Below are 20,331 nucleotides of genomic sequence, written 5' to 3' on the forward strand. Positions count from 1 at the left end.
ACTACATGAATAATATTAGTGCAATTAGTGGATCTACATTAATTTTTGGACAGAGGAAAGGGCACTAGTTCTGTCTTACTGTTACACAAAATTTTGCCCAAATGAAGGTTATTTCTGAAGGTGGTTCTACAATATAATGTCAGTGGTCCAGTTTATTGCTAATCCAACACTCCAGTCTCTGTAAAAATAACTCTCTGTCACAGTCATTTAGCCAGTGATAATTCTATCTGCCTGCTGTGAATCATCGTTTAACTCAATTGCAGCTTAATTGGGGATTTGCAAGGTAGATGATGACTTCAAATCAGGTCAATTACTGCAAAGACAATTAGCATTGGACCATGATCCCAGGAAACATGCAACAGTCGCTTCCTCTCATTGCATGGCATTAACCACAGTGTTGATTATTTTTCTCCTCCATCAGACTGAGCAAGGAACCCGCATCACTGATGGAGCTTAGCTGCCAAGGTGAAAAAAAAAAAAGAACAATTTCATATTACTTTGACTGTATTTGTACCCCTTCTTTTTTATCAAAAAGTCTTCTAGTCAGGGAAGAGCATGGGCATGTGCAAGAAATAGCTTTCATCTACTTTAAAAAAAAAAAAAAAAAAAAAAAAAAAACAAGATGGAAGGGGATCTATCCTGCCTGGTGAGAGGGGACTGGGAATAGGCCAAGCTGGACTGGAGTAAAGGGGATTGCTGCTCATGGCTGAAGACCTTGACTGCATCAACAGCAGGGTCAAGCCTGGGCTGTGCCTCATGGGCCTGCGTCTTGCTTGGCTCTTGCCCGACGAAGTTTTGCACATTGCATCCTCAACTATGAATCTGGACAGCCATTCAGTCAGCACACGAGTAGAAATATACTAGAAGACCTACCTGGCCAGGCAAAATAGTTTGAATTTTAAATTGTAGTGGTCGAGCATTTGCCTAAAATCTCTTTGTGGCAATTTGCGAGGCGGCCTCTTTGTAAAATGTCCCAACTCAGCACACTGAAAGGGCAGTTGCAGAATAACCACCCTAAACTCCACCTGAAGTAAGTTTTTTTGTTTCAAATAGTTTGGCAAATTTTAAACAACTTTTAATGGAGTATTTATGTTTGTATCCATGATATGTATGTTACTGACCCCTTTTAAAGCTTTTTTTCCTGCAGCCTGTGTATTCTCTGGCCCAGTTCTCTGAGGTCTCTCAGGATAGTTGAGCTACTCCAAGCATTTTGTACAGGCACAGTGTTTTGTGATCCTTTGCAAAGATCATCATGCACCCCCTCTGACAGGACATGTCACGATGCAGACTGTGACAGCACCTAATTCCCATGCATCTGTGGCTGGGCTCAGATGTGGGCTCAGCAACGTGGGTTATGGGAGCTCTGCAAAAAGCTGTTTTCCTGGAAGCTGCAAACTGCTTCTCTAGGTGTCCTGAGCTCCAAGCAGCAAAACTTCTGTTTGGCTTCAGAGAAAGGTGTATCTTCACTAACAACCCCCTTTTTTCCCAACTGGTCTAGTAAATATTACTGTTTTTTCCTCTTTCTTGCACCTAGCTGTCCCTGGATCTCTATCATACCGAGGACGACATTTACAAGCTCTCGCTGGTGCTGGAACCAAGGACCTGCAAATCAGTAGGTCATCTTTTACTGCCTCTTAATGTATTACTTATTTTGTCTGCATGGGTTTAGGTAAATATGAAGTAGTTCAGTTAGTTAAATATAAAGTAGTTCAGAATGACATTTCTGAATGTCATTTGTCTTATTCATGTTTGCTTAAAGCCTTTTAACATGTGTGTACAGTAAATACAGTTACCCTTTTTAGGTCTTAACAGAATCACAGAATGGTTGAGGTTGGAAGGGACCTCTAGAGATCATCTAGTCCAACCCCCCTGTTCAAGCAGGAACACCTAGAGCATGTGGCACGGGCAGGTTTTGAAGATTCCAGAGGAGACTCCACAACCTCTCTGGGCAGCCTGTTTCAGTTCTCTGTCACTCTCACAGTAAGGAGATTAAATTCCTGTTTTAATTTATACCCATTACTCCATGTCCTGTCACTGGCCACCACGGAGAAGAGTTTGGCCCCATCCTCCCTACATTCTCCCCTCAGGCACTTATACATATTTATCAGATCTCCTCTCAGTCTTGTCTTCTCTAGGCTAAACAGATCCAGCTTGCTTAGTCCTTCCTCATACGATAGATGCTCCAGTCCCTTAATCATCTTCGTGGCTCTACGCTGGACCCTCTCTAGAAGCTCCACGTCCCTCTTGTACTGGGAAGCCCAGAACTGCACCAGGTGCGGTTGCACCAGAGCTGAGTAGAGGGGCAGGATCACCTCCCTCGACCTGCTGACAACGCTCCTCCTGATGCAGGCCAGGATCCCATTGGCCTTCTTGGCCACGAGGGCACGTTGCTGGCTCATGATTAACTTGTTATCAACCAGAGCTTCCAAGTCCTTCTCCGCGGAGCTGCTTTCCAGCAGGTCCACCCCTAATCTGTACTGGTGTGTGGGGTTATTCCTCCCCAGGTGCAGGACCCTGCACTTGTTGCGCAGGTCCTTGTTGAACCTCATGAGGTTCCTCTCTGCCCAACTCTCCAACCTATCCAGGTCTCTCTGAATGGCAGCACAGCCCTCGGGAGTGTTGGCCACTCCTCCCAGTTCGGTATCATCCACAAACTTGCTGAGGGGCACTCTGTGCCCTCATCCAAGTCATTAAGAAACAAGTTGAACAGCACGGGGCCCAGCACTGGTCCCTGGGGGACACCACTGGCCACAGGCCTCCAACTAGACTTGGCACCATTTATCACGACCTTCTGAGCTCTGCCATCCAGCCAGCCCCCAATCCACCAATCTCTTAATGGGCATTAAAAGAAGTAAGTAGTGAAGTGTGCCAATCTTCAGTATTATTTTTCAAAAAAAAACCTTTGCAAGTCCTGGAAAATATAGTTGCACATTATATGAAAATGCCTGTAACAAGTTTCTATCAATTGTATGTTGATTCACTTGTTGGATGCTGGTGCAGTTGTAGACAACAACAACTCCAAAGATTTCTTGTAATAAGCCCCGTTATTAGCTGTATTCATTAACTGTGTGGGCTCTCCAGCAATATTTTAAAAAAAAATCAGGGTAGATAGTATTCTTTTTTAATATGTGCATCTTACCCTCTTTGAAGAGAAATAACTAAAGTTAATGCTTCATTATTTTATTTTATATTATGCTGTGAAAGTCTGAGAATGGTTGGACCACAACTGTTCCCATTTAGTTTGGTTGTTCTGCCTCCCTTGTGTTTCCACTATTGCCAGCAGTAACTGCAGTGTTGCTCTATGTTGGGAAAGGACGCACGGGCTGCTTTTGTACGTGAGGAAAATAAAAACTTTGTTGCTTTATTCTCTGGCCTTAGCTTTAAGAAGGACAAAAGCAATATGGACTAGTGCTTTGAACTTTAATGGTACGCCTCCATGGTTGGAAACTTCCACAATGTAATCAATGAATAACCAGTGACACTCAGCTCTTGTAGCACTGTGATGGGCAAAAAGCTGCAGCCCCCCAGCTGTTCAAGGCATGCTTCTCTCTGTGGATGTGCCAAAATACACGAGGCATTTTAGAGGGGAAAGAGGTTGTAGAGCTTTTGCATATGGAAAAGAAATTGTCAAAGGAGTCATGACAGTGTCATGTACAGAGCTACAGCCGCTCTTCAGTTTGTTGTTGTACAATTCCCATGTGGGTGCACTGCAGGGAAAGCGTCCTGTGCTGCAAATTAGGAGGGCTTATAGGAATATGAGGAAATATAGGAATATAGGAAATATTTTGTCCCAATAGCTACAATTATTTTGAGGGAATTAACTGTTAAAGCATCTATTTCCCAATGCTCATTGGAGTGACAGTAACATGAAGTTTTCATTGAGACATAGCAAAAAAAAAAAAAAAAAAAAAACATAAAATGAAATGAGGCTTCAAATTAAATAGCCCAGAAGAAGGAGGAATGTTCCAGGGAATTGAAGCTCTTTCTGCCTTTCTGCACTCAGGTCAAGAGGAGTTAAAAGCTTTCTCTGAGGACTCGGTAGTCTAGCATCACTCTGGTATGCTCACATATTTTGAGACCATCTGGTCTAAGAATTCTTCAAGAGAAGAAATGCATCAAATCTCTTGTTTGACCATAGCTGTAAGAATACCCAATACCAGCATCTTACATGTTGTTATGCAACGTGCTGTGTTTAAGAGATGGCTACATTTCTGCATATTTTAGAACCTAAAAAACTGCTAGTAAATGGGCCCATTGCTGTCTAGGGGCATATTAGCTTTAGGATTAAGAAGTTCTGTGAATGTTTTTAGCATACAGAGGTGTGTGTTCAGGTTCACTGTATTTCATGCTAGAATTTAATTCTGTGGATACAGGGATTTCTTTCTAAATTTACCTGTGCAGATTCATATGAGGAGTCAAGAGCCATTGCAGAACTGATAAACAGTGTTGATGAATTGAAAAAGGAAACGCCAAATACATGAAGCAATACAGTAACATTCTGCAGGTTTCTTTCTACCAAGTATAGTAGAGCATTTGTGACTCTTTTTCCTCTTCATAGCAAAGTCTACAATACCTTTGTTATACATAATGATAACTGTTAATTGTTTAGATAACTCCTGTCCCATTAATTCATATCAATTAATAGAGGGTCTGATAACCAGTAGGACTGAGATTTATTGCTCATCACCTGGTACTGGGCCTTCTGAGCCTGGGGGCTGCCTCACCTCCCTGTTGAAATCGTGCTGATTTTTTTCTGCTTGACACTGTTTCAACTGCCAAATGTGCAGTGGGAAATACAGGAAAATACCAGTGCCTTTACAGCATTTTTCATAATGACTGGTGATTTTTGAAGCCTTACCTGAAACTGGTTTTTCTTCTATTTTTCACTTGAACAAGTCTAGCTGCATGCCAGAGCTTTTCCCAAAGCATCCCAGTCACGCAGAGTGAGTCGGGCTGCATGCTGTGTGCATCGAGTGAGCCATCAGCTACCATTTAGTCAGGACCAAGAAATTTTCAAAATAAAATAAGCTAGTCTTTTATGGAGAGAAAGTCAAAGGTTAGCCCCTTTCTGCTCGGGCTGCTGGGGTGGATGAAGCTCCGTGTCCTGGTTTTGTGAATTTGCTGCAGTCCATGCCCACAAAGATTTAAGTCTAGTTCCACTACAGCGCAGGCCTTTTCCCTGACGTTGTCGTAGCACATCTTGGCTGGAAATTGGTGGGATTCCCATGCACAGTCTGGCTGTGCTTTCGCATGCTGCTAACCTCTTTGTACTGCACCCAGAGGAGATGCTGAGCTCTGTAGGCCTCCTCAGTTCCTCGCGTGGCTCCTGGGCACATGTCCTCAGGGTTGCTGTTTGTCTCATGATGATGGCTTCCTCCAGGGACTACGATGAGAAGGGGAAAATCAGGTTTCTGTGTTTACTTTCTTAAATGATTCCTATTTCGGATTCCTACTGTGTCCAGAAACTCTCCTTTTTCTGCGCCTGCCTCCTGTGAAACCCTCTGGAGATGACAGTGAGAAAAGTCTGCCCTTGTTTTGCTTTTCACCTTGCTTCAACACTCCCAGTGCTGTCAAAGCTGTGAGATGCCCCTGTGACAGCAGCTGAAGCTCTAAGCAGAGGCAGATGCTCCTTGCCCAGTGTTTTCTTATGCTCATTTTTACAGCATGGAGATGTCAATAGTTTGTGATTGTAGCTCTGCCATGTAGCACATCTTAAAACAAATACAATTTTATAATTCAGATCTGAAAATCATTGTGTTCTGGTTTGTCTCTCAGCAGCCTACCTCCCCGACAACCCCAAACAAGCCAGTAGTGCCGCTGGAGTGGGCATCTGGAGTGGTACCAAAACCCGACCCTACGGTCATTAACAAGCACATAAGGAAGTTGGTGGACGTAAGTGTTTGGAAGAATATAATGGTGAAAGAGAACGACAGCTTTGATATTATTCATCGTCATCATTTTATTTCAGCTTTTCAAGAGATTTTAGAAAGATTTTAGAACTGAGAGGAATTTCAGTTATCTGATAACAAATCACAACTTCTACTTTCCAAATTATTTATATTTTAGTATGGAATCAGAGGTGCCGATTCCAGATGCAAAGGAGAAACATTCAGGACCATCTAAAGCTTGGCTGCCGTTCAATGGCTTTAATTTGCAATTATAAATGAAAAGGCAAGTTGACTTCTCCAGAGCTCTAGCCAGCCAATCCATGTCTGGTAAACAAGCGGCTTGAACAAACATATTCAGGAACAAGGAGTCACATGTTGCTAGGTTCAGAGAAGGTGTCTGGAAACGCTGTCTTCTACCAAGTGGGGCGCTGTGCTGATCAGCTGGCAAAAGACAAGTTCCTGGCATCTGAGTGTTTAGTGACCAAGTCTACCACTCCGTACAGTATGCCGTAAATGAATTTATTTTTTTAATAGGAACTGATTATCTAACAACAGATACAGACAAGCAATTCACTGCTGGCAAGTGCTTTTCCTAAGGTGATAGTACCTTAGGGAAAGGTGCAGCCAGCCCAGGGCAGAGGTGCTGTGTCTTGTAGGTAACTCTCCGCTGACCTGGCACCCACCACCTGACCCCACTGTCCCCTTTAGAGCCTTCCTTTGCACCCACTGGAGTCAGTGGCAGTTTTGCCGCTTACCTTGGTGAGAAAGGGACAGGTTTGTTGGGGTACATTAATATGGAGAATTTTAGCTGTGATCTTCCAGCTTAGATCTGGAGGGGGACATGTAAGGTAATACAAACAAAACCAGCACTACTCTGCTCCTTTGGAGAGACCTGAACTCTGTTGTGTGGATCTGTAAGGGACTATGAGAGATAAGAGCAGCATGCAGAGGAAATGAAACAGCGTTGTAGGCAATAAAGCAAGATTTGCTTCTGCTTTTTACAAATTAATCAAGTTTGGAGGCAACTATTAGATTCTGACCTCTCTGTGTTATAAGCCATTAATTATTGTATTATCTTATTAAGGTCACTTAACATAGGTCCTCAGTTCCCTCCCTCAGACTTCAAATATATTTTGTGGTTTACTTCTCGCACATGCTCTGTTTTTTTTTCTTTAGCTTGATTTTTTTTTCAAATGTTGGATGTCAGAACTGTACCTACTATTCGGTATTGGTCTTGCTAGTGCCATATGCTTTGATAAAAATCAATGCACATCCAAAAATGTTTCCAATAGCCTCCTTAAACAGAAGCTGTTGCAATTCCTTATTTTTTTCCAGAATGTGGTGGGTTGGGGGTGTCCTTGTTTCTTTGGGTGAGTCCCTCTACCGCAATTCTGGCCTAGCTCTGGGCATACAATCTTAGGTTTGGCACAATTAAAATGCATTTGGGCTGTTATGGATACAGCTTACCAAGAGACCTCCAGTACTCCATAAAACTGTCTTCACTTTGCCAGGCTTTAGCATTTAGTCACTGTTTTGACTTGTGCTGTGCAGTTTTGGTTTTATTGCTAAAGATTTGGAATAATATTTGGGCTTGTGTACTGATTGCTTCCTGACAATGTATTTGTGAGGTCTGTCGATACCCAGTTATAGCTCTTTTGACATGCTTTCCAATTGGCTTCATCACATTCTCATTAAAATAGGAATCAGAATATTGAATTCTTGCCTTTAGTATCCAAATTTTAATCTAATGAGAAAGTTTTTGCTTCAGTATGTATCTTTTAGCTGGTCACATTGACTCTGGCATGCAGATTTTTCCAACGACATCATATGCAGCTTTAAACCCCTTACAGATCTCTAAAATTAGTGTTAGACTGAATATGCTGATTCCTTAGCACCTAAGGAGGGCTTGCATTATTTTATGCAACCTTCAAATTTGACCCCATGTCTGTGTTTGCACGGTGATATGTTGACATGGGTTGATAAGAGGGAGTAGTTTTTAGATAGGAAGTGCTTGTGATCTGGATGTCAAAGCACTAGTAAAAAAATCGGATTGAAACAGTACAGTGGCAGAGGGGAGGTGACCAGCTAAAAGGAAAATGAAGCCCGAAACATCTGAAATATAGTCGTGGGAACATGGCTGTTTGGTTGTTATTGTTTTGTTTCTTTTTAATATATTGTATTATTTGTATCAAAAAGCATACTTAATATGAAAGAAAGGAAATATGTCTAATGGGGAAGAATTCTAGTGATATTTCTAAGAAAAAATTGAAAAAAAAAACAAGGAGAATAACTGTGTCTGAGGAGGTGTGGAAGACCTTTGCTAGGTGAATCTTGAGAGCAAGTTTTCTTTAAAAATTAATCATGTTTTCTCCTACATTCAGTAAATACGCATGTTGAAATACCAAGTAACACTTGAAAGAACAAAACAGTGAAGCAGAGGGTGACTGGAGGATCTGTCCAGTGATGCAGGGCATTTCAGCCTTACAATTACATAAAAGTTGGTGTAGATTCAGGAAAGTGGAAGGCCGGATATTAGGACAATCATTTCCTTCTGTTTTTTCAGTCCGTCTTTAGGAACTATGATCATGACCACGATGGTTATATATCTCAGGAGACTTTGAAAGTATAGCTGCCAACTTCCCTTTTTTGGACTCCTTCTGTGTGCTGGACAAAGACCAGTAAGTTTTGGCTTTTTTTTTTTCTCTCTCTTTTTATAGTTAGCCAGGGACATAATCACTTGAACTGTTTGAGTAGAAAGTGAAGACATAAACATCATAGGGACAGCGTATTGTAATATGACATTTAGATGCTCAGTTAGGCCTCCGAACACATACTCTCTTCTTGTGGTTTCCTATTTTGGTGAATCTAGAGAAACATTAGAATATCTGAATGCAAACATTGTGCTAATGCTGGTAAAGATCTGTGATGCTGAATGCTTAATGCTGGTCAGCTGGGACGGCTCTCAAATTCCATTTTAATGAAAGCATCTCTGTCCCTAGCAGTGAGAAACTCTCAAACAGACAAACTCTTGCAATGTTTTGACTTCACAGCTGCCCTGTATGTGTTCTCAGTTGGCAGTGCACCAAGATTGCAGTTGAGCTGAGCAGGACCTTCCTTGCAATGTTGGTTTGGCTTGTAGAGGGTGTTTGCTATGGAGATAGCACTTCCCCATCTTACCACACAAAGTGATTAATTTCACACCATATGAAAATTATCACCAATTCTTTTCTGTTCAGTAGCTGGAGGATGTTCCAAGGCTTCACGTCTGGTTTGCCTTGGGCTTTCTGAGATTTGTTGGGAACATTGCACTCCCAAAGACTGACCGGTTTAGAGGTGATTGCAGCATGTTTGTACAGTGTCTTGCTGTTCATCAGCTCAAACTGTTATGAGTAAAGTACATAAAAATAAGATTGGCCTATTATTTGTATAAAATAACAGATATTTATTTGTTATTTTACCACAAATATTTACCACATGTTGTTTATGTGGTAAAGAGAAGAAACTTTTATTGTGGAGAGGGAAAGGAGTGCCTGGATACCCTGAATAAATAAATTTGGACTCATAAAGTTAGGACAGCTACTTACTATTTAAGAGTAACAAGTGCTTTTCTACTGCCAGCACTGCGGATGTTTCTGGGAACCTCAGGCTTCTCCCTGGCTTTCAGTGGCACCACGGTGAGGCCTGTTGGTGTTTCAAATAACACGTTCCATGTGCTGGATGCTTTTAGCAATGGAAAACCCTGAAGTGTTCAGTGTTTTGAGCAGTAACAGATATTCTCTGCCCTTTTTTTTTTTTTTTTCCTTCTTCCTAACAGAGATGGTCTCATAAGTAAAGAGGAAATGATGGCTTACTTTCTGAGGGCTAAATCACAGTTCCAGTGTAAAATGGGACCAGGATTTATTCATAACTTTCAAGAGATGACCTATCTTAAGCCAACTTTCTGTGAGCACTGTGCAGGATTTGTAAGTATGTTTTTAGTGTTAGTATATCTATCTCACACACAATTTTTTATATATATACTTCAATGTAGACAGAATGAAACTGTCTCTACAGTATATTCAGCCTGGCCAAATATGTCCTTGCATTCAGAGGCAGAAAGCATTTACTCATGTTGTATCTGTGCTACCCAGTTCTGTTCTTGTGGTTCCTGAATACTTCCATTGGGATGACTTTTTTTTTTTTTTTTTTGGCAGGGAGGGAAATAGAATTATATTAGACAAAAGATATTAAAAATTGTGTGGACAGCCTTACTTGATTTAAGTTCTTTCATTTGGCTTGATTTCTCATGTAAACAAACTCAAGGGAAAATGGGTGTCTGCAACAGAGGATGTAGATGAAGCAAAAGTAGTTCTTTCTCAGGAAATTGTACATGGCAACATAGTTATGGTCATAATTCTGCAATGTCCATACCAGCCTTAATCCTTTTTCTATTGAATTAACAGATCTCCTAATTCAGTCATGAAAAATCAAAAATGCCTCCAGCCATTATGTAACAGGAGCATTTTTAAAATTGTTTTTTTATTTGCTTTCTCTCTCAGTCCTAAATTGCAAGATGTCATTTATGGAAGTCCTCTGTGCAGAGCTGGCAAACTGCAGGTTTTATAAACTTCTGTGTTGCTCATAAACCCTGCCATGCATCCTACTGCAAAGCAGGTGTCGGAAAGGGAAAGGTGTGATTGTGATTTGGAATGAGCTTTAGTGTGAAGTGCAGCCTGCTGAAAGCCAGTGTCCGCGTGCGGAGAACTAGAGCAAAGAGGAGCAGTGCCAGGCTGCCTTGGGGACGAGGCCGGTGCGCTGTCCTTACCTGGGGCCTGTATAGAGTGTGTACGTTCAGCAGGCAGCCCCTGCTGTCCAGTGCTGATCTGGCAGTGACAATGGCAAAGCCATCAGCTTGTGTTTCATGGGGCTAATCGCTGCTAAATAAGACTTGGCCATGGATGCCAAGAGCAGTAACAGCGCTATTCGCTGCGAAAGGCGGCCCTGCTTTCCCATCGGCAATTTCTACCCTTATCCATCTTCCCATCCTTTACTCGTTGCTTTCACTGCACATCTGTGTTGTTCTGATTCTTGTGTTCCTTCCTCTGCATTTTTTCCATGATAGCAATTTTTAATCAAGTCCATGTTTTTTTTTTTAAAAAAAAAAAGAAGGAATTTCACCTATTTCCGTTAAAATGGCAAAAAGATGGGATGTGACAGAGTTAATCCTGATTCAGAAACACGCTCTTGGGGTGACAGCTCAAGCACACTAAAGGGGTAATGGAGATAATTTGCCTGAGCCTATTGTTTCAGGCTGCCCGCCGCCTCAGAACACGTCACTGCGTTCGTGACATTAGTTCATTTTTGGAAGGCTTCCACAGCAAAGCTGGACCTGGAGAGCCTACTGATATCCACTGCGTCTGCGTCTGCTCACTAATTGGCTGCTGCTTAATTTCTCCTATCTCCCTGATTACATCCAGCGCAAGGATAAAAACAAGCGAGGAGTTGTACAGGAAATGGAAACAAGGTCATTTTTTTCCTGTGAACTCACGGAATTTGTTGGCACTGTTCCATGGATGAGCTGGGTTGACAGGATATGATGCAGCTACAAAAATTGCTGTATGCTTGTTCTAAGTTTCAGGGCTGTCCAGCTACAGGTGGCAGCTTAATTTCTAACTGATGCAGTGATTCATAGGCAAAATGATGTGCACTAGCAGTTCAGCGGGATGATGGAAAGGCAGTGGCATGTCAGCAGGATCCAATGAGATATCTATTATTAAAATGATATGAACTTCAAAGGTCACACTAAAATCTGGATCCATTAGGCAGTGCAGAATTGATATGTCAACATTTTCTGCTACAGCTTGAGTTGTGTTGAGTGTCAGAATCAATGACCTGCAGTCTCTTTGAGTTTTATAATCTGAATTTGTGCAGCTGCTCTTACCACGGAGCTGGCTCAAGCTGGTATCAGATGGGGTCAAAGCTTTAGGTGGTTCTTGAGCTATGCTTTCTCTGCTGCATGCAACCATGCTAAGGGTGCCAAATTTGAGCAAGAGCAAGGAATGGAGATGTGCAGCTGAGAAAATGCTCTTCAGTGGAGCCTAAATGACAGAAATAAGAATCAGAATCGCTTAAGGTGAGTCTGGCAAAGGGAGTTGGGAAAATTATTCAAAGTTGAGCAGTAACAACTCTGCAGCTCCTCTTCTCAGAGGTGCTAGGGCTCCGGTGTTGCTGCCTGACCACTGCAATTCACTGTGTGCATATACAGCAATAAATAACAGAAAGAAGAGAACAAGAATCAGGCACTTAATGGACCCATCTTCTGCTGTTGCCATTTCTGTTCTTGTATTCATCTTTCTTCTACTTTGTCTACTCTGTTTTGCTTTCTCCGAACCTCTAGTTTCCCTTGCAAATGGTTTCTTTGCATTTTTTTTCCTCCATCTTCCTTTTCTGTTTTCTTTTCTCTTTCATCTGTCGTCCGTCTGTTCTCTTGCTCTCCCTTTTGGACATCTCTTTAACCACCAAATCATCACCCAACACACTGCACAGAGTTCTCAAAAATAGGGTGAAGAACCATGTGCAATTTGAACTGCCTGGATATGCTTACCCGCCCCGTTGATGTTTCAGACGCATCCGGGCTCGATAAAAGTGCTTTCTGCCACACTCCTGCTTCCCGCTGGCTCCTGCTTGGAGCTGCTGCCTTGGTTTTTACATTTTCAGCCCTTGCTGAAACACTGCAGTGCGACGTCTTTTTCCCTTAATACTGAGTCTAGCAAAACTGTCCCTCCTCTGTCTTTCTCCCTCTCCAATTTAAATTACTGCCACTAAGTGGGCTTGCCATAGGTGGGGGGGTGCTGGTGGCCCCCCATGGGAACCCTGACCCTCATTTTTACCCTGAGCGGTGTTTTATCCTGCCTTGCCTGAAGGGCTTGGGCCATTCAAGTGTGTGAAGACTGGGTATACACTGGCAATCCCCTACCCCCCACATGCAGGTAACGCTGCACCGGGGGGCCGAGCACTCTGTGCTGCTCTCCATAAGCTTGATGCAATGTTTTCCCCACTCCTGGAAGGCGGTGTCCTCTGTGTCCCTCCTCCTCTGGAGCGTCTGTAGGTGACAGAAACAAGGGGCAGGCCACGCAAGTCTTGTCACAACTAGAGCAGGAGGTATGGCCAACAGGAAGGATGTTAAGAGCAGTTGTATCCTGTTTGTGCTTTTGTAGCCATCGGTACTTCCTCACCGTGACCTTGTTTTCCTCACGGTTTTCTTTTCTGACTCCTTGACAATCTTTTGTCTCTCTTTGCAGCTCTGGGGCATAATCAAACAAGGCTACAAATGCAAAGGTAAATGAATACTGCATGGATTTTCAAGCTACGGGTGGTGGGCTTTAGCACATATAAGTCAATTATGTATTTTACTAAAGGGCGTTTGTTCAGCCAAATTTTGCTCCTCTGCTTGGTACTGCCTGTGACCAGTGACATCTGTAGGGGAGATAACATGTGCATGGACTTCCACACAAGTTGCAGCTTCTTTATTCACAGGGGAGTGTTCACTCCAAGGCATCTCAGTCATTTGTAGGCAAAGGCTTTTCCTTCAGTCCCGCTGTGCTTCCCAAAGCTTTTAACTATGCCACAAAGGTGAAGACATGGGCTTTTAGGATATGCTATATTCCTGTCTCCCTCTCCCAGCCAGGAACGTCTCTCCCTGGGAGGAAGGTGGGGGAAACATCCATGGCCAAGCTAATACGTATGATTCAGCTCTTCCTAGTTGTTGTCATCCAGGCAGCTATAAAGGGGCTAGTTGTGGTATGAATCTTTCCTGCTAGCATGAAGGAAGAAGAGCAGAATTTTGTCACAGTGGCCCTGTAAACTCAATGTGAGAGTGAAAGTTGAGCTCTGCCCTGCAGGCAGCATTGCTTGTAACAGAAGCCTGGTGGAGAGGGACCTAAAGTGGCTTCAGTGAGGCAAAATTGTGGGCAATGTTCTTGGGAGGTAAGAGCTGGGCTTCTCAGTTCTGCAGCTGACCAGCGAGCATAGTTTGTGCCTGTCCTTAGTGTAGGTGGCCTCTCCCTCTGAGCGCAGAGCTGTCATCTTCCCTTTCCCACCTCGATGCTGTGCTAGCAGGGGAGGGCACCCGTCCAGCTCTGCCACTTACCCTGGTGCTGCCATAAAGCTGGCCAGGCGCCGTGATCTACAAGTGATGGGAGAGCCTAGCCCTGCCAAGCAAGAGCTTTACTCCAACCACATCAGGGAATGCATTTAGGGCATCCAGCCTCCACCAACCGGCCCCGTTTTACAGATGGAGTAAGAGTACTGTAGTCGCTCTTCAAATCAGCGTGCCTAGGGATGATGCGTGTTTGCGGGGTGCGCGGGCAGCCGTGCCGTCGTGCGCGGCGGCTCGACGGTTCCTGTCGTTACAGACTGCGGCGCCAACTGCCACAAGCAGTGCAGAGACCTGCTGGTGCTCGCGTGCAGGAGGTTTTCCAGAGGAACCTCGGTGGGCAGCAGCCACGGCTCTCTGCCGAGCAGCCCATCTCTGCCTCCAGGTGAGAACAGCCCTTGGCTTCTCTTTCATGACATTCGGGAGATCCAGTTTGTACCAACACCCAGGGCAGCCCATACACTTCCAAAAACACCACGGCTCACACTCTTCAGTGGTGTAATTGCATCTCTTTTCTATGGTGAGCAACGCTAGCCTTAGTCTCCTGCCTGAAGCTCCCTGTCCTCTACACTGGTGTCCCAATCCTAGCTGAAATAAAATGATAATTAAAGGAAATAAAATTACTGCAGTGCTTGCTGCTGCAAACTGATTCTGCTGCCTTCTCTTCTATGTCCCCTAGTGGTGCCTGCAAACCATCTATAAACCATCATGCACTTAATATACCATGCTACGTAAGACTTGCTCCTGAAAGAGCTTTAACTACTAAGTCTTGCAGAACTACTCCAGAATAGCAGGCATCTATTATAAACACTTAAATCCCTTCCTTCCTTCTCCCTGATAAGAACTCCCAAAGAACCATCAGGATCTGGGACTAGGCTTAAGTCATCTTTTTTGAGGTCTTGAAACCAACTATTTAAAATAAACACTTGCACCCTCTTTTTCAGTACAAGATGAAGTATTCGAGTTTCCCAGCGTCGCCTCAGGACACCAGGACCTGGATGGCAGAGCTATCACTCTCGTGACTGGCTCCTCACGGAAGATCTCAGTGCGGCTGCAGAGGGCAACCACCAGCCAAGCGACACAGACGGAGCCGCTGTGGCACGAGCCCGGCTGGAGCGATTCGGGATCCCACACGTTCCCCAAAATGAAGTCCAAGCTCCACGGCAAAGCTGGGAAGAACAAAGGCTTTGCAAAATGGGAGAACGACAAGCCCAACATGCAGGCTGATGTAGATGTAGACACTGAGGCCTCACAGCACGTCCTGGACCACAATGGAATAGAAACACTCCCAGAAACACAAGAATCGGAGGTGAGGTGCAGAAGTCAGAACCATTTCAAATGTGTTAGAGAGTCTGATATCTCGTGTGGTTATTTAATGAATTTCAGGACACTTTTTCATAAAAAAATCTACTTTTCTTTCACAAGATTATTATTCAAAAAAAAGCGTATCATGTATTTTTTACACAGCAGTGTGAATTTTATTTACTTCAACATTGTAAATTAGATTTTGGCTCTTAGTGTTAGTACATGCTTTTAGAATTTGGATACTTTTCTGTTTGAGAATCATTAAAACAGCCTGCTAGATACGTGGCCAAAATCTGTCCTGTTGCAGACTTGCAGTACATAATTCAGGGCTCAATACTGGGTTCAGTAGAACTAACATTTTTATACTGTAAAGAATATATTTACACACACTCAGGCTAGAGCAGGGTACTAGTCAGATTTCTGTTGCTCTCAAACATAAAAATTATGTTTCCAAGGCCTTGTACTTTTGTTGACTATGTTTTTGCTAGAATATAAGTCCTATTTTTCTTTGGTTACAGGATAGCTGATTGCACACCATGAAACAGAGAAAAACAAAGCTGACAACTGCTGTACAGCAAGAGTTGATGGACTCTTATAGACCACATTTGGCTATGGGATGTTTTCCTGTGCCTCATCCTTATGAATTCAACCACTGCCCTATTTTCTTAGCTGATAGGTGTTGAAGTGCACTATTTATTTTCTCACATGAATAAGCCATCTGGCTTGACATTGCATGGACAGAGCGGAACAGATCTCTGTACTCAAGTGTTTTCTCTTGCATGACTTTTGTGGAAACTTCTCCTACACGCCAGTGAGGATATATTTGACCTCCTCTAAATATACTTCATCATTTCAGTGTGTCTGCCAGTGACAACAATGGCAAGGACAGAAGCCAAGTACCTAAATTAATTTGACAACACTCCTTTTTCAGATGTTCACAATGCTTTTTTAAGGAAAGAAGTAGGCGTGTGATGTTGACTGACTCTCAAACAAGAACCTTTCACAAAATCCTCTACGCTGCAATTCCTTGCACACCTGGGTTTCTGAACTTTGGCCACGTTTACATTGCTACAGTAGCTGTATTGATGTTCAGCACCTTGATACCAGGTCACTCACCGGGACTCCTTCAAACATGCAGCACGTGTCTGAGCCTGAAGGAACTCCAAGCCACCATGCCTGAGTCTGGCTATAGAGCAGCAGAGAGTCATCCTCTTTGCAAGCACTGATTGTGGTAAAAATAGCATGTAATAAACATCTTAGTTTTACATGTGTGTGTTACTTAACATTCTTTTCAGGTTTGCAAATTTCACATTTAGACTAAAATATGACACTAAGTAGCCTTCAAATTATGGGGTTGCTAAGGCAGGATCTAATACCTGAGCCTGTATTAGCTTGCAGTGCAGGTTGGAGGTGGGATTTCTCAGAAGCATTAAGTTACCTACGGAGCACAGAAAAAGACCAAGCTCACCCCAAGAGAACAAAACACCAACATGAGAGGTGTGTTCTTACCTGGCGTACACACACTCTTCTCTTCAAAGCCCCGAGCCAAAATACGGTATATGCAAGGAGCATTCTTAATTAAAGCAACCTAGGTATAAGACTTCCTATAAAATCCATGCTGCTGCTCCCTACAGTGGCTGTCAAACCCCTAAGATCAAAGGCTACTTTCATGGACTTCCCTAACCAGAAGTGACCCCCTTGGCATTGCAGGCCTCTAGGGTTACTTGACTGTAGATTGCGCTGCCACCTACATGATGCCTGCTCCCTTTTGCCTGCTGGATCCTGCAGGTTTCCTCTGCTTACAAGTTGGGCTGGAAAGCTAAATCTGGGCAGAAGAAGAAAAGATGCTCTTACTATTCTAACCTCAGAGAAATAAGTCCTGGAGCATTGATTTCCAAGCAGGATGAGGGCCAGAACATTCTTCCCTCTTACTGGTGTGGGCAAAGGACAGACATTTGCTAAGAATCTGGTCTTTATTTCCGGTGCTGGCTCAGATGACAGGTCACAACACAGTGACTGCACAGCTACTGTGCGAGTGCATGGCTTGTGTACAATGAAAATGGTGTGGTAGAGAAGGGGAGTAGAGAAACTTGGTTGTGATCCAGACTGTTGATGGATTTGTTGAGATAAGCCTTTCAACACTTATTAAATGAAATGTTCATGCGTAACTTCGTTGTTACCATCAAATAAGAGCTTTACCAGCATTTACTCTGAAAACCTCAGTCCCTTTCATATGGATTGTTAAAAGGTAGCTGTACCTCTCACTCTGAGACACTCCTGCTTCCCTCTTTCTATCAGATCCACAGACCATGTCTGTTTCTTTGCTGGTCAAGCATGTTTCTAGCACATGAACTTACCTATCTTCTCTTCTACCTAGGCCCCAACATATTTACACACTTCTTGGCTAAGCTGCTTAGAAGGCTTCTGCTCAGAGTTCTTCAAAGGAAGGCCTTTTCAAGGACACATTTTTCCATGTACTCTCTCTCCAGGAATTACACTAAGATTTAGGCAAGAAAAAAGAGGTGTTGCCTACAGGTGCAGCACCCACTTTCTGGAGAATATTTCTTCTAGCAATGAGGCTGCTTAAGTCTCCATGCACTTCAGAGGTTTCATTCAGTATCTCTTTTGCATGTCTGGGATCTGTTGTCATTTTTATCTAACGTTAGCTGCAGTTCAGCTGTAGATCAAGTATGTGCGCACAGCTGATCATTCCAAGCAGGATACTGCACTCCTCAAGGAAAGGTCTTGTAACAACTCAAGCAAAATGCATTAGCAGGCTGTTTCCAGCAGCACGCTGATCTTCTGCTTCTGCCACCGGGAACGGGTGAGAGCGGGAGAAGCTGACAAGGCCAAGCGATCACTGTAAGAAGTCGGCCCAAGATGAGCTCTTCATCTTGGAGGAAGCCTGAATCCATGAAAGACAAATACACTGACTATAAATCATGGAGAGAAAGAAGTCCTTTCTGATCAGGACCAAGACTTTTCCATGTCTAACAGCGACAGCTCTAGCTTTCCGATCTGGGAAGAGCACAGCCTTCCTTGTTTGACTCCCCTGGCTTCACAAGAGACAAAATACCAGCCATCACCGCTCCCGACTGAGCAATACGCCTCTCCTGCTCCTGGTGAGATTCTGCCTGCTAGATGTGGAGCTCTTTTAGGAGAGCGTGCAGCAGAGGTTATAATGTCAAGTACTCCAGATTATTGAAGTATCGCGAGTAAGAAACAATCCCAGCTGATGCTGGCTCTCCTACCATGTCCATTTTCCCGTCTCAGGCATCCAGTCCACACGATCTTTTAAGGATCTTGATTTTGAATTCTAAGCTTTTAAAAAGCCAGTGGAAAGAAGGGAGGCTATGCCAAGTCTGACTTACAGCCCAGCCTGCAAATGCCAAAGAATACGAGCAACAAGAGTAGGTGAGAAATGCAAGCGCTTGGATCAGCGGTATGGGAGCTAATTTGGCCATTTGAGCCAAACCCACTAGGACTCTTTGTGCTTCTGCAGATCTTCTGCAGAAAGCCCTCTGTTACAGATAAGGGAATTTCAGCCTTGCTTCAGCTTGTCTTGCTGCCTCAGGGCTATGCAAGGAGTCAAGGGAGCACCCAACTCCCCTACAGGGTGGAAGTTTGAACCCCAGCACTCCCTTCTGCTTTAGATCCCTGCAGTGTCCTGCCCTACCCTGCCCCCTACCTGGGGTCTTTCTCAGCTTTTGGATTTAAAAGAAAGAAGCATATTCCTAGATCCCTGCTATCTTCTTGGAGGAGTGTTCCTCTGCCAGCTAAGTCTGACAGCAATGAGGGCACAGCACTTGCCTGTTGAGCAGAGCTAGCCCAAAGCCTGGATTTATCCTCGTTGGGAAAGGTCCAGCTTTTTCTTCTTAATATAGAAGAAAACCATGATTCAAACAGCAAGTCTAGGGACAGCTGCTGCCTAAAATTTTGCTTTTTTTTTTAGAACAAAGCAAACTGGCTGCTGCTGCCTCCATTGAGAGCATCTCAGGGGCTTCCCTGAGAGAGCCCAGATGAAAACACAGCTCAGTTTTCCTCACAGGGAGCCTGGAAGTTGTTGTCCGAGACAGCCTACACAGTCAAATGAGGATCCTTGCAGCTGGGGACCCTAGTTCCAGAAGTCCCAGGCATCTGGATGGGAAATAGTTGCATGTGAAGGATCCTAGACACAAACTCAGCAAGGAAAAAAAAACAACAGAGATGGGGACTAACGCTGGGAAGAAGCAAGGAGTCTCTGCACTTCCACTCTACGTGACTCCAGGAACGGAAAAGGATCCCAAAGGAGATTGGGCGGAACGAGGGGGAAGGAAGAAGGAAGGAAGGAAGAAATGAGGGCTGAATGCAGATTTCAGAGAGACAGAGGCAGGAGAGATGAGAACTTCTTGTTTTGTGATCATTACAGCCAAAAACAACTAACGAAAGTCTGTTTCACTCAGCATCAGCTGGCTAACTGATGGTCTGCTGTGGAGCACGGGAAATTGGCCCAAGAACTCCTCAAGAGAGTCTTAACAGCATCAGCCCACCCGGGGACTCTGCAGAAATAGATGTGACTTCGGAGCCACCTCATGAGTTATCAGCACTGATTTGCAGGATTGGGTTTTCAAAATAAGCACCGCAGCCAACGTACTTCTCACAGGCAAAAGAATCATTGGAAATTCCATGTGCTGAACTCCAAATGGGTGTTTACAGCTGCCGACAATCTGGTCCTAGGAGACAGAAAAGCCATCAGCAAAAGGCTGGGGCAGTATAAAATTTAGCCAGAGAGCCTGCTTTTTCCATGAGTTAAGCCAAAGCCGGAAAGTTTAAAGAGTCCTTATCACCTTCATCTCTGCTTTATGTGTGAAAACTAGTAATGACCTTCCACCTGCCCACAACACAGGCAGACTCTCTCTCTCTTTGGTTTTACAATAGTCTTTTCCTATTTTTTGAACTTGTTTTTCTCTCCTCTGTTGTGGGAAAGACCCACGTGGGCAAGAAGGGAAATTACGGGACAATAAA

The 20,331-nt window shown here is 43.8% G+C and overlaps 1 protein-coding gene across 1 annotated transcript in view; it reads left to right on the forward strand.

Moving 5' to 3' along the window:
- The window catches only part of RASGRP3 (RAS guanyl releasing protein 3), a 31,101-nt gene extending 14,509 nt beyond the window's left edge, over positions 1-16,592 (forward strand). The window contains 9 exon segments of the mRNA XM_010224272.2: positions 1,535-1,612; positions 5,776-5,892; positions 8,452-8,500; positions 8,503-8,566; positions 9,703-9,850; positions 13,169-13,205; positions 14,282-14,407; positions 14,967-15,331; positions 15,846-16,592. Coding sequence (XP_010222574.2) covers positions 1,535-1,612; positions 5,776-5,892; positions 8,452-8,500; positions 8,503-8,566; positions 9,703-9,850; positions 13,169-13,205; positions 14,282-14,407; positions 14,967-15,331; positions 15,846-15,854 — 993 coding nt within the window. The 3' untranslated portion in view covers positions 15,855-16,592.
- The last annotated feature ends 3,739 nt before the right edge of the window (positions 16,593-20,331 follow it).

Source organism: Tinamus guttatus, unplaced genomic scaffold, assembly GCF_059628265.1.
Source record: "Tinamus guttatus ecotype Peru unplaced genomic scaffold, ASM5962826v1 Tinamus_guttatus_pri_ptg000208l, whole genome shotgun sequence".
Lineage (NCBI taxonomy): Eukaryota > Metazoa > Chordata > Aves > Tinamiformes > Tinamidae > Tinamus > Tinamus guttatus.